We start from the raw sequence: 14,890 nt of genomic DNA on the forward strand, positions 1-14,890 counted from the left end.
ACAAATTCTTTGTTTTAAATAGTATCAGGCTAGCGTACCTCTATAATACGTTGCAGACAAGTTTCATGAAACCTTGGAGCTTCGTGGGGTCACTTTGCAAGTGCTACTTCTATATAGCAACATAGAAAGAACACTAGCACAGAACAGTCTCAACTTGATCTTGGTGTTGAGAACTGCATTTCCAAATTTAAGGCAGCGGCAGGGGATCTAGCACTATTAATACGTCGGGCGACTTTCAGTACGGTGCCACAGATAACACAAATAGGGGGAGTGCGATGACCCGTCAGACTGAGAATCTTAGTTTTGTTGCTGTTTATTTTAGTCCGACTCTACTTGCCTGTCTTTCTGAATCCAGAGCTATTTGATCAAGATTCATGACCCAGTGAGAGAGCAAACAGATGTCATCAGTGTAGTTGAGGTGTTTGAGGAAAGATGCCATTGACGTAGTTATCGTAAATTGCCTTTGACTTCCATTCATTGATTCTTTCTGACCACCCAAAGAATATAAAGTTCGATCCAAGGTAAGTGGAATCCACCCCCCAATCTGCCTTACAAACAATACGTATGGAAGAGCCTAACCTGCTCCTTGTTGCACAAATAGGCGCATAGCTAGTCTACTTGGCGGTGATGTGGTGCGGCAACTTTAACTACGCTCCTACCTCTGATTTAATGAGATTGACCCGTTCCACGTAGACTTTAGTAATTCATTCATAATTTGGACATAGTGTCCGTGTCCACCGCTGGACTTTGTCAGATCGAATACATTCAGTGCACTTATTCTAATCTTCCCCGAGAGATGCGATTTCGGCAACAGTTTCATACGTCGCAGGAATTCAGACAGCAGAGAATCCTTCAAATTATCGACTCGAGCGTGGGTTCCTTGAGAATTCCATCCCGAGCTTGGATATGGAGGTTACCAATGGCGGCACCTGGTTCGTGATGACCTTTGTGGATAACTTAGATTTAACATTTGTCTAAACCAAAAATTGATGGACAACTAACTTCCTCCAAAGTACAATTTTAGTTTTCAATGTAGACATATATTTCACGAGCTACTTACCCCCTTCATCAATACAAAGCTACTAAAAGAATTGCTATTAGTCTAGACCAAATTTCATCTGAATATCACGGCTATTATTCGCAATAGACTCCTAAGATGGTTGTCAGTATCAGCATACAGCCATTCAGAAGTCATGGGGATTCAATACCATACAAAACCAAAGGGGACTCAATGAATCCCCTTGGAAAATGCTTCTCGTATGCGTATGTTCTCTGAGGTATTGATACTCTCGGAAACGCACTGACAAGGTGGTGTGCCACACATCCATGTTTGCCGCCAAAATCTTTCATGCAATGTCATGCAAACGCAGAACATGGCCTCTATTTGCTTGTCCTACAACTACCGGGTCGATAATGAGTTGCTCTCTGTAACTTCTTGATTCGGTGATCCTTCTGTTTCTCGGACAGAATGTTGATCTCGAGGTGCGCATTAGCCTTTTTATTAATAATGGACGATATGTATTTACAGAGGGTTGGTTGGGGCGGTATTCTACGCTAAGTCCCTTTTAGAGATAAAGCAGGTAATCTCCGCAGTGAGGAAGGGTGGAAAGTCCTCTGGCCACAGATTGTGGCGAAGAAGTTGCCATGCACTTTATACCCAACTGCCTGATGTGATAATAGCGTCCTCAGTTAGTGCAAGACCACAGAATTCTTGCTCTTTCCTCACCTACCCCCTGGGATGTCCGAACTGACGCTCATCACCCACTTCTGAAATTCGCACTACAGACCATCTTTCATCTTTTGCAACGTTTTATATAATTTCCTCGTCCATTACATTCCTTCCTCCCTCACATGCTCTCATCTAAATAGGTTTACAAAGAAGATCAGCAACATTACCCACTTGGAACATACAGTGAGAAAGATGTTTCCGCTTTCCGATTATATTTCCGAAATTCGGAAAAATCTAACTGACTTCGCTCATTTCAAAGCCTTTTTTTCTCAGTGGTGTATAACTCCTAATCCTCATCCGGCCAGTTACAATGTCCTGGAGCTTGTCCTCTTTGATTATTTCTCTCTTTCTAGTTTTAACCATAGGTTAAGCCTTCTACTTTCTACGCTCTCTCTATGAGTAGTAAGTAGATTCTTTTTTCATTCATTGTTTCTCTGAAGACAAATAACCTAACTAAAACTCAACGTAAAACATTAGCATTTGCCTTAAAAAATCAAATTATTCGTAATGTTCCACTCTAAAGCTTTCTCTTAACACTAATACTGATCTTTCAATTTCAGCCCTACTAGCGATGAACTCTAAATATCGCGCGCTGTTAGCAGAATCCAAAAGATTAAATGGTGCAGCATTACTACAGAAAGCAGCTGCTGCCAATATTACTGCTGACAAAATTCTATACAATTACGCCATAGCAATGGTAAGTGTATCAAAATAACCTCAAATCAATTCTAATTAATGCTGTTCCTTTTGATTATATTCCAATAGTGTCAATCCGCTGCCCTAGATGAATTATTTAGCAATAAAAAGAACTGTTTTGAACGTTACCACACGGCACACATCCTACTACATTCGCTGGCTCAAAAGTGCAATCATGAACAAGATAAATCATTGCTAGCTAAATGTGAGTACGGTCTGCATATTTATCTTTTAACTGAATTAGATTGCGATTTCGATTTTTATCTGAATCCTGTGTCTTTCTAATTTACAGATAGAGACGCTGTCGAGAAGCGGCTGAACATTCTACAGCAACAAGGCTATATTTACGTTACCGATGATTCTTCGTAAGCATAAATCTTAGGATATAGAAAATAACAACAAAGTATATATAAATTGGTATGAAGAGACAACCCCTGTCACTACTATATGGTTTGATGAATAGTGTGATAATAACTAGCAATTCATCTCTTTGTTTTTTACTATTATTATTTTTTAATTTGTATGATTGAATTTTAATCTATTGCATATGAAGCAAAAGCATAAAGTCTCACATGTATCCATTAATTCAATTAGTTTTTAGAAATAAAATGTTTATTTCAATTATTCTTTGGTTATCATTCATTTATTTTTTGGAAAATGGCTTTATGATTACACTTAATTCGGCTTCAGTAAAGTCATATGACGTTTGCTTTCTTACTCCTGCCAATTTATGTAGGACAATGAAACATTACGATCTAGTTGTACTTGGTGCCAACGGTCGTCGATAATATGCAAGGCTGCATAGAGTTTTGTAAAATGATTGTTCCGTTGTCACTTTTCTTGATGATATCAGTCTGAATATAAATGATAGTTACCATTTGTAATTGAGAACAGCAGTTCTTTAAGTTTTGAAGAAATGGGTTTCTTCCATTCGATAATAGAAGAGGTTAAGTTCATTACATGCATTTAGCAAAGTAATAAATGTGGATAATTCTCTGAAATCCACAAGCGTAACAATTTCACCTTAAAAAACGTAAATTCTCTAGGACAAAAACTATAGCTCATATCGAATCTTCGCCTCCGAAATGAATCATCTGTCTCGTTCCAACGATCCCTCCAAATCTAAAACATTAAAGGCAATTTGCTCTCTGTATCATTTGAGTCCCCCACTTTCCTTTTTGCTGTAATCAGTTTCCTTGAAGTTCCTTTTCCCTTTAAAAATCAAGCGCATGTTAGTATTTCGTGCCATTGGTCTTCTTTGGGACATCTACTCAAGCTGGTAGGTTTTCAAACCATTAATATAGCTCATGGTTGTATTGAGTTTATTATAGTTTTCCCTCTTTGATTGCTCCATGTACTTTTCATAGAATTTTCCGTTTAAAAGCGTCGGTCTGCTTTTTCGCGTTTGCGTTTATGCGTCTGTTTGGCATCTACACAGCCACAAAGGGCTTATTTGTACTTTGTAAATGCCTAGTTCGCTTTTTATGGATCTTTCTCGATTTCGTAAATTTCGCGACGCTCATGGCAGTCCTTCATCACTGGGATCACAAAGTAACTGAACAGGTCTGCCTGCTTGAAATTGTATTCATCCATTGGGATTCTGTGGTATTGGCTTAAGCGTGAAATTTAATCTTGTTATGAATAAGGTTTTGTTAAATTCGCTGCTGAAAATTCTGTCCCAACTAGTAAGGGAGGGCAATCTACGGACCTTCAACACCACTATCAGGGATTCTTATTCTCAGGAACTAGTCTTTCCTCGTAAATGGTAGTCGAAGTGCGCGAAATTCCCATGTTATCTAGACCATTTTAAGGCGGGCTGATACCGAATTTTTAATCCTCCAGTTCACTATAAAATGTATAAAGTCCCAAAAGCTTTCACTGAGTACTTTCTCTGAAATTTTATTAAAATGAGAGTATTTTTTACACCATATAATACTTGCCTATAATATTGTGAAAATATCACACAGCTGAATACGAGTCTTGCTCAATGAGTTTCTTTCGACTCTTGATTTGAACTTCGAGCCATGTTCTGTTTGTTTTTATTCTAATTACTTTTAATACTGAATCTGATATCTGCCTTTTACGCGGTCATTTTAGAAGCCCTTCACATATTCTTTTTGCTTCTGGTTTTCTTGCAGTAGCGGTTTTTAGATTCAATCGTTGATCCCCGCTTAAGAATTTGTGGCATGGGCTTCCTATATCACCTCTCTAATCAGTATGAATTTCGACCTCATTCAAAGCAATTGCTTACTTCACCCATTTGCATTTTAGAGGAGCTTAAAGTCGTGAATAATAGCTTGTTTTTTTTTCTCAACTGATGAAAGTAAAATGTTTCTTAGTTTATAATAACTAATTTTCATTTCAGTGCATCCCATTCTCTATCAATTGTAATCCAAACACTGCATCCTCCAATTGGTGGTGTATCTTAAAAGCTATTTGCTGTCTGCTTCAGTTAGATTTTACATTGATTTCGTGTTTTCACTGGCGGTTGATGTTCCAGAGCTTTGCCTTGTACATAATTTTATAATACTAGAAGTACATGTATAGTAGGTTTAGGGGTTGCCTTCCCTTTTTGCATACTTCCGCTAGTAATACATCAACCCCGGGAATTTGTTACATTTTAGGTAACATCAGGTTGGAGATGTGCAGTATGACATATGGACAGGGAAATACCCCATTTATTTTTGCTTGTTGCCAGGGTCGCTTGTCATATTCCTAGCCTTACAAAATCCTGTGTGCAGTTTGTACCCTTGTCTCATTTGCTCTATTATTGTGTATGCAGTCCGTGTGCCATTTTTACTAACTGGTCGTGTTTTAAACTGTTGTCACTGTAGATTTTCACTTTTCCCCCCAGATTTCTTTCGCAATTCACCTACGTTTCTGAATATTTTCTCCTTTCGATCGCTTGACGTATAACTGTTCTGCTTCTATTCTATTGTTTTGTAGTATATCCTACGATTTCTACCATTATCGTTTTACCGTATTCTTGATATGCTTCCATAATAAACTCGTTAATAATTTCTGCGCCAGTCCTATTACTGCTTGATGAGGAAAGTCGTTAGTATTGATGCATATCCGTCTGTTGCGAATGAGGGTCCAATGTTACGACGACGACAGCCGTATTTCGCCCTTATTAGATGCTCATCCGAATCCCGTTAAGACCCGAGGTGGTAGGATACTGAGCATTTTCATCAATTAGGAGATTGTTTATTTGGTTAAATTTTTCACCATTTAATGATCCCAATATCCTCTTATATATTTCGTGATCTGGACAACAAGTGAAGCTAACAAATATGCTTCTAAGACGCCCAACTGTTGGTCATTGTCATTACTAATTTTATGGAAACTGTGTCCCCTCTGGGTCCTTTGTGAGTCTCCACTGATCTTACTCTGGCCTTGACATCCCCAAGGATAATTATTTAAGAGTTATCAGTCATATGCCTTCTCCAGGGTGCTGTAAAATGCTGTATCGGTCCGACCTGCAGTTAGCCGCCCACTTGACTGTACGCACTACGTGTTTGTAATACACGGTTAACCGCCAGTTTTAATTGACAAGCGTATTTCGCAGGCATGAATTTCGACACGAAGAAATTTGTAGTTGATGCACTCACGAAATTTTGTATCTTGTCTTTTGATAGTTTCCCATAATTTCTGCCGCAATTCATCAAATTGCGCAACACTCATTCTCACATAACCGAAAAAAATATCCTCGTGTTTTCTCAGTTTTTGAAAGCAAATTGACCAGATTCGTGACGTTCTTAGAGTGAAGGACGAAACCAATATTTCTTCTTTTCCTTTCGCCCTTTTAACCAATAGTATGAATAGATAGCACCAGCTAACTCAACGGCGTCCATTTCGTTTGCGAACAGTTGCGGCACTCATCCCTTAAAAATTAATGGCTTCAAGGTTGGTTTTTTTTATATGATCATGGTAAAGTTTGAATTTCCAACCCTGCCCCGGGAAGAAGAGAGGATGAGGAGGATATGAAGGAAAAAAAAGAAGTCTCCCTTTCTAATCTGTTTGAAAAATTGTAATGGTCTTCCGCCCTTAAAAAGTTATCGCACCATAAAGTGGGGCTATTTTCATGTCAAAATGATTGGGTTTGACTTCGAATCCCTGCTCCGCAAGGATAATGAACGGAACGAAGGAAAAAGCATGAGATACCCTCTCCCAAAGTGGCAGGAGTTTAATATCCTTGTATGTGTTCTTTAACAGTAAGCATTTTTGATACGGTGATGATATATAATAATGGCGTCCACTGTACTTTTAATTACCTTATGACATGATCACCCTATTTAAATTGGTAATTTAATTTTCCTCTTGGTATTGATGCAAATAGATTTACCTAAGTGGGCATTACTCACATTTGTGTTAAATCCGTTCAAATAATTGCACTTTACCTCTTCTATCACCCTTACCTGCCCTATTTTATGTCCTTTTTCGACAATATGCCGTGCAACTACAGAGCTGATATATTGTCTTTTACCACCTTTTACCAATTCAGCTTCCTTCAATTGTTCTTTAATTCGAATAATAACTAAACATTTTGTTTGCCTTATGTATTTACATGAGCAAACCGCCCCGTTTTTTGCTTTTGTTTCTTAAGAGGGCCATACGCGATCCAGAAGGTCCGTCAGTTACTCCTGAACAGTCCATTCGGCCGAACACCATATACACACCAACGGTTCTATCAGTTCAACCCCGGCCGTACAGGTAAAGTTTAGATATTTTTGAATGTGAACATTTAAAACAGAACGCTGAATGCCTAGACGGCCGGTCCGGCGACCATCGGCTGGGCGCCTCAATCCGCACATGCGCAGATTTACTTGATCTCTTTTCCGGCCGGCCTGATGGCAGAGTTGTTTTTCGAACGATTACCGACCACTTGAACAGTCGCTGAGTAGTTGCTGACTGTTCAGGTGTAACTGATAGGCTAGGCCTTATTAGATTGTAATTAAATGCTGGCCAGTATCCACTTTTCATAGCGAATGTATGATTTGACGTCCTTACGCGCTGGGTATTCATTAGCTTTCTGTATATGTGATTACTTTGCCTAATAATTTGGAGGTCCAGAAAAGGGTTTTCACCATTTGTTTCTTCTACTATTGAGAATGTTATGTTATGGCGATTTTTTAAAAAATAGTTCTAATATAATTTCTTTACCATTTAACAACAGCGTAACCATATTCTAAATTGATGTCCTGTTCATTATTATTTTCTTCTGGTCCTTGTAATGATGAATGTACGATTTGGTGGTGCCCAAAGGACCAACCTGAGTGGCTATTCCAAAACTTAAAAAGAAATGAAAAAAAAAAATAGTTATCGAAATGAAAGTTGTCGAAATTGATCGTGAAGGTCCACCCGTAAATACTGAGGTTCCATCTAAGTAGGTTCGTTTGATTGCAGGATAGAGGCGATCCAATTAGACGCTGCCTTTTACTTGCCTTTTGCTCAATTCAAAATTCGACAGACTGGTTTTAGCTAATATAACTATTTTTTTGTATGTTTCTGGTCTAAAGCAATTAAACTCTGTAAAACTCCAGACTCATGTTCAACGATCCAGAGGGAAGATACGAAACGTATCGCATTCTCAGTCGATAATTCTCCTGTCTCAGATGTACAATGAGACGTGGCCTTTGAAGTTCCCTCCCTACCTTGTCATTCTCAGGGCACTCAGGATGGCCTCTTTTCCAAATAAAGCCTTAAAAGGTTTCAATAAACAGGCATTTCTCGTTTTTTAGACTGTCTTACAATAATGTACTGGTCAGCATTCGGTGAAGCATTGAATTGTACGATGCAATTTCTTGTGCGAAGGTTTTGTGTGGAGGTTGGTTTTCCAGTTCAATGTTCGCTCTAAAATTGCTGTTAAGTATCTTGAAGAAGGGTAGTTGATGATTACACAGAACTCACAAAATATCATCATGAGCTTACCATTTTTCGTTGTGCGTCAATATAAACAAAATGCCTTTCTGTTACGAAACATCGCCAAACACATCTTCATAACGCTGTTTCTTTTCGTTGGGAAAGGACATACATAGTCTTTTCATATCCAATTATTCAGTACCTAATTTCTAATACTTCTTGCTTACCATCTCCGCTAGCCTTTTTATGTCGCAGTTTCTTGCGTGATAATCTTATTTGGCCAACCATTAACATGTTCGGTGTGGCAATTCGTACGCCTCCTTGAAGCTCTACCACTCAATACTTTATTAACGGAAATTGGACCGTTAATTTACCCAGATATAACCTAGCTCAACGGTTTGACCTCTTCGATGGTTTGTATATCGATGCAGATAAGAGAAGTAACATGAGCCAAAACTCCGTACTACTTCATTTACATCTAAAGACTTCAGCTAAGGCTCACGACTTGATTAGTGAGCAACCAAATATTAGTAGATTCGTAAAGGTGTTTAAGAAATGTTATAAACTATTGCACTTTCCTCCTTCGGCTATAATAAAATGGTATTGGCGATAGAAAGCAAAAATACTTCCAACGTTACTCCTTGATAAAATACATAACATTTTGGGCCGTTATATATCACTCTGATAACAACTATTAGTTCCTGCGGAAGGTAACTCCTGCGTACAGTGTTCCAAAGCACTCCCTATTGACACCGTCGAAAGTCTTCTCGAAATCATTGAAAAGCTGTTTGAACGGGCACGAGGTATTGATGTACCCGATACAAGATGACCCCGATCAGGAATCAGCCTCGTTTTGTTAATGAAGTTTTGGATATATTCTTTGATGCATTTCGAAAGACCTGTGATCACATCAGGGAAGAGAAAAAACTGGAGAATGGTATAGTTAGGTTCTGAAATACGATATTTGTTTTTCACCACATTGTTTAGTCAATAACAGAACTTCTTTTCGGAATCCGATTAATTTAATTTTTCCGTTCGTTAGTCCACCTCCATATTTCTGCATTCGGTCAGAACTTAAGGTAATCTTTCAAGGTCTGGTCGACAGTTTATAATAATAATAATAATCGTTGGCGCAACAATCCATTTTGGATCAGGGCCTTGAAGTGTGTTAGAGCACTTGATTCAAGACCGTAACGGTACACTAGGAGGCAATGTCGTCAGCATTGTCAGTCGACAGTTTGACTTGCGTAAAAAAAAAGTACTCTAACCACGGCCTAACACTTACTCATATTCACTGGTAGAGTGTAACATGTTGCCACTGAAATGAATAGCTGCTTCTTGGCTTTTCAGGCTATAGTGTTTTACCATCAAATTCTATATGCTTTAATCTTTTTTCGGTCAACATCAGTTTGGCATATTGTCGATTCCACTCTTTGGATCATCTTTTATAATAAATGCATAAATTGGTCTTTGGTGAAGACATAATAGTTGGGACTAGATTTGTAAGACCTAACATGTGACAAGTAGCGATCTTGAAATTTTTCACAACTGTCTATAGACAAAATTCTGAATTTGTTTACAAAAAGTCGTGAGGTTTCGATTACGAGTGTGTACTAACCTTCCAAACCAACATAAGACTCTCAGGCAGAATTTTTCATAGAAACGCAAAGATTAACCATCCGGGAAAATTTATCTCGGGTGAGGAGGTAAAAATCGTTAAATTGGTTACAGTTCACTTGCAAAATCTTGGTACTACGCTGCAAGATTCACTTTCTTTGCGTTCGCGGGCTCCAATATTTGAAATTTTAATTTCAAGCACTCAATAGAGAAGCATGTACAAGTTTATGTCGATAGCTTTTATAATTTCTTATACCAGTTTAACATCATGCCCTGTTTTACGCAACAATAGAATAATTCCTTAAAAGTGTTGTCTGATATGTCTCATTAAAAAAATCAATCGCCTTGATAATTAGTAAAGGTTAAATTTGCAACCCCAACCTCATAGGGCGCGAGAAGTCTATCCGGGGGGAGAGGGACGGACCCCTTCAAGCCTGATGAAAGCTCGTAGCGTCCACCCCCTCGCCACCCGTAAAATGTTATGGCCCTTCAAAGTGGGTTTTTGTTATTATTATTATTAGAAGAAAGGATAGAGAAGTATGCAAGACGGAGAGGAAGTCTTCCGTTAAAAAATTGCGACGGCCATTCCTACTCAAGAAGTTATGCCACCTCGAATTGGGGCTATGCATATCAAAATGTTAGAGTTTAACTTTGAACCCCATCTACCAGACGGAAAGGACAAGATGAATGGAGAAGTAGAAGATCTTCTCTTTCAAATCGCAGCGTCCACCTGCCCTTAAAAAGTAATGGCGTTTCAAATAGGGGGTACTTTGATATCATCACGATAAAGTTTGTTTGCCAGCGCCACCCCGGAGAGGGTACGCAGTAGAAAGAAAGAGATACTTTTTTTTAAAAAACGCCAAACAATTGTGAAAAAAGGCTATTACCGTAACACTAATAAGCTTATCGGTACGGCAATCATTGTCGTGATGTGCAAGGAAGGTTGATAATATCAAAATATTCTCCATTTGCTGCGCCTCAACTTTTTTTAGTTCTAATTTTTAGGGATATCGAATTGGTGGACCTCGGCACAAAACCGGGATGTCTGGAGTTCCTTATTAAGGCAGGTTTAGACCGGATACCGGTTGTTGCACCGTTGATGATAATGATGAATTTTTAGGAATTGTTGTACACTTGTATACATATAGCCCGTACCTGAATTATGAATTTCCATTAATATTTGGAACCCGAAAAACAATATTTTTGTATAATTCAATATGTATACCTTCTTAAGTGGACGTTAACGGTCGACCTCTCATCCACGATGATGAACAACTGAAGAGGTGGAAAGAACACTTCACCATGGTTCTTAACCGTTTTACATCCGATTATGTTCCTTCTCTTGGGGATGAAATGGTTAGTCAGTGTCCTCCGCGTATTGCTGTTACTTAAAAGCTCCAAGCTTTCGTCAATACTTATCTGCGTCATATCATCGGAATGCGCTAGCCTGACACTATTTCAAACGAATAATTTGACCTGCGCACAGGCTTGGCACTCGTACGCGACGTGATAGGAAGACAGGAATGGTAGTGGATAGATCACACATTAAGGTGGGACGACAATTAGATTGCGGTTTATGCCATGCAGTGAAATGGAGACGAGTGGGTCGCCCCAATGGCACTTGGCGCTGAACAGTAGAGAACGAGTGCAAACATTTCAGAAAGTTGTGGGGGGAGCTGAGCACATTTCAGGTAACCGCGAGCGATGGCGCGTAGATGTGGTCGGCACCCTAAACCCCACCAAGGGATGAAAGGCAACCCCATAACAACCCATATTGGATCCCAGCCTTGAAATGTGGAGTGCTTCATTTAAGACCGTAACGGTACCCTACAGTGCACTGTAGGAAGGCAATATGATCAGCATCACCCTCGTCCGAGATTATTACCCTGATTTGACTCAGGTACTCATTCACAGCTTAGCCGACGGGTATCCGGCATCCAGTCACTATAACAAATCCATCCGTTACCAGTGAAATTCAAACTGCGACCTTCCACTACAACAGCACAGCACTCTAACCACTTGAGCCATCCGGTCAGCTATCCCAGAATACGCCACAAAAATTTCAAAACGAAATTAGTATTCCTTTAGGTTTTATGAGGATAGAACCGAGCGATTATCAGGCTCAGGCTTAAACACCAGTCCCTTCTACGCGTGCATTTGTATTTGTTCTTATTGTATTTTGTTTGTTATTAAGATTGAAAAATTTCTTCATATCCGAAAGGGGAGTTTTCATACAATTTTTTTTTCAATCGCATTTTTTTCAAAATTAGTTTTTTCACATTTGCGGGAATTCTAACTCAAAAAGTAATAAACCGATCAATACGAAAGTCGGGGTATGATTCTTCATAAAATAACCGAGAACATGAACCAACATTTGGAATGATATATCATCATTTTACTGATTTGCTACGGACATTTTAAACTTTCTATTGAGCTTAAAACATTGAAAATACATTCTTTAGATTGTAAATGAATTTTTGAAAAAAAAAATGAATGAGGTACAAGATGGTACTGTAATGAATGCTCTAGAAATCCAACAATAACAGGCCACTTCCAAACGTTCCTTGATGAGTGGCCTAGCCATGCTCATAATTTCATGACTAGGAGGGCTAGAGTGTGAAGATAAACTCTCTCTAGTAATGTTGTGTTATCACAGGTTCCATATTTGCCAGCCCTACTTATTGAGGCTGGGTTTCCTGAAGTTCTGACTACGCACAAATGGACAATGTGCATTGACCTCCTTTCCAAGTAACTATCTAGAACCGTAAGAGGTGTTATCTTGAGATTCAAAATCGAGTATCAGACGTGGAAACGTTGGGTTTTAAAACTGGAGCATGGCTCAAAACGCGTAAATTCTCTCCATTTTGCTTTTCAAATTCCCAGCTTAATACCAGGTTGTCTACAAAGTAACAGTGAACAGTTAAATTGTAGCAATTAAGTCTAATAATTTCTAGAACAAACTACTCAGTTTAAACATCTTTTTTCAGGCTTTCTATTCTTCGACAACCAACTACCAACAAATCGACGTCACCAGTTTTCTTTCGCAACACTCTTTGTCGCTAAAGCGTACAAGCCAGGAACTGAAAAAGTACCAATAAAAACGGAAATAAAAGCAACTATTTAATTTTTATACGTTGAAGGTCGATATGTAAGCATTATTATTTTCCACTTTATACAGTCTCTAAATCAAATGTAGTGGTAAGAACAATAAAATGTAAAAAACAAAGCATGCAAACCAAAAGAAATCAACTTTAACTTTAACATACGTATCAGATTGTAGTGTAAGTACAACTCATGTTGTATACCAACAGCATTAAAATTAAAATACAAATTTAATAGAAAAGATTAATATCTAACTAAGGCTTGAAGAAGACTAAAAAGTAAAGACATAATGAAAGTAGCCGTATTAAAACCCGAAAACACAAAACACAAAGAACCGCTAAAACATAAAATTGTATATTTCTATTAAAAAATATGGAATGATAAGAAAGGCTACAATTCTATCGAACTCTGAATACGAGCAAAGGAAGAGGTTTATTAAATAGTATTTAGGAACCCAAAACTACTACCTACTCACTGCAACACTCGTTGATTCTACTCAAAACACATTACGTAAGTTATGTTCTCCCCGCCCTGAAAGCTTCTTTATTTTGTAAATAAATTTGTAGAAATTAACTTGTAGTTACACTGATCGAAAGGGGCGGCATTCCGTGACATGGAGAAATTACCAGATTGTTAAATACATAGTTATTTGGATTGAAAGTTCTTGAGAAATTAAAAATAACAGAAATGAGAAATGTAAGGGAAAGTATATAATATATATTTATCCAAATCTATTATAATGTGTAATATCAGTATTTAATCACAAATATTACAACAAGGAAATAATATTTGAAAACGTATGTTATTCATAAGTTAGCCCCGTTTTTTTCTTGGACTGAAGGATGGAAATTATTCCCTAGGACGTATATAATCAGTTTAATCCTAATTTTGATATATTGTAATTATATTTGAGTTTTAACATGAATGACAATTAAACATTTTTTTAAAAAAAATTAAATAACATTTCCTTTACTTGTTGGTAGATCAGAAGTACTTTGAAATGAACGAGAAAAATAGAAAAATTAGGCTGCTTTTGTCCTATTATTAAATAAACCCTTTCTCATTCGCCACTTTTTTTTTGTTGTGGAATTTTTTTCAATATATATTTGAACAATATGACCTGGTGAATTTACAAATTCGCTTAGATTTTAGGAAGTTCAGCGCACCTGGCAGGTACGCAATGTCTAATATGTTGGACTTGCGCTTATATGTTTTGTTTGTTCTTGCCCTTCTTCAATGGCGCGACAGGCCAAATTGGCTCTTGGGCTGCAGGATAGACTTCCTCCAGCCATCTTCATCCTTCGATTGCATATTCCAGTTGGAAAATTTCAACGGCGTTTTACTGGCCTCGTTCACTGAGTCCTCCCACCACTTGTCGCTTGTCGTCTATCGGTTCTATGTGACCGGTCCACTACAAATTTCATAGCTTTACGAGCACCGATGCTACTGGGTCGTCAAAGAGCTGGTACGACACATTGTTGTACCTAATTCGCCAGTCAGCTCCATATTTTACCGGCCCAAATATTCGACATAGAACGTTACGTTCGAATGTGTCGATGGACTTCTCTAACGCCTGCGTTATAGTCCACCCTTCCCAGCCGTGCAGTAGCATAAATCGTATTATGGTCTTGTGGGTTTGGAACTTTTTTTCCTGTGCACCATTTTACCTTTCATTATTCGTAGGACTGAATACTAGATTCGTCAGCAATCATTATTTGTCGCAGAACTGCGTCCTTTTATTACCATCCGTCGCTATGTTTATTCCTAGATATACACAGTTGTCCACCTTTTCCAAATTAAAATTGCCCATTGTTAGGTTTTGTCGTATTGGCGTCTGTCTTCTTGATTGGGTCATGAATTTTGTTTTCTCGTCATTAATTCCTA

At 38.2% G+C, this 14,890-nt stretch overlaps 1 protein-coding gene across 4 annotated transcripts in view; it reads left to right on the forward strand.

Annotated features, from left to right (window-relative positions):
- Positions 1-13,935, forward strand: part of LOC119649871 (serine/threonine-protein kinase unc-51) — a 94,143-nt gene extending 80,208 nt beyond the window's left edge. For 2 of the 4 annotated variants that reach the window (XM_038052243.1, XM_038052244.1), the window contains exons 12-15: positions 2,290-2,426; positions 2,495-2,630; positions 2,718-2,790; positions 12,892-13,935. In XM_038052243.1, coding sequence (XP_037908171.1) covers positions 2,290-2,426; positions 2,495-2,630; positions 2,718-2,790; positions 12,892-12,967 — 422 coding nt within the window. In that variant the 3' untranslated portion in view covers positions 12,968-13,935. Of the gene's footprint in view, positions 1-2,289; positions 2,427-2,494; positions 2,631-2,717; positions 3,050-12,891 lie in introns of those variants that run through there. The other 2 variants (XM_038052245.1, XM_038052246.1) reach the window with 1 other exon arrangement.
- The last annotated feature ends 955 nt before the right edge of the window (positions 13,936-14,890 follow it).

Source organism: Hermetia illucens, chromosome 2 (assembly GCF_905115235.1).
Source record: "Hermetia illucens chromosome 2, iHerIll2.2.curated.20191125, whole genome shotgun sequence".
NCBI classification, from domain to species: domain Eukaryota; kingdom Metazoa; phylum Arthropoda; class Insecta; order Diptera; family Stratiomyidae; genus Hermetia; species Hermetia illucens.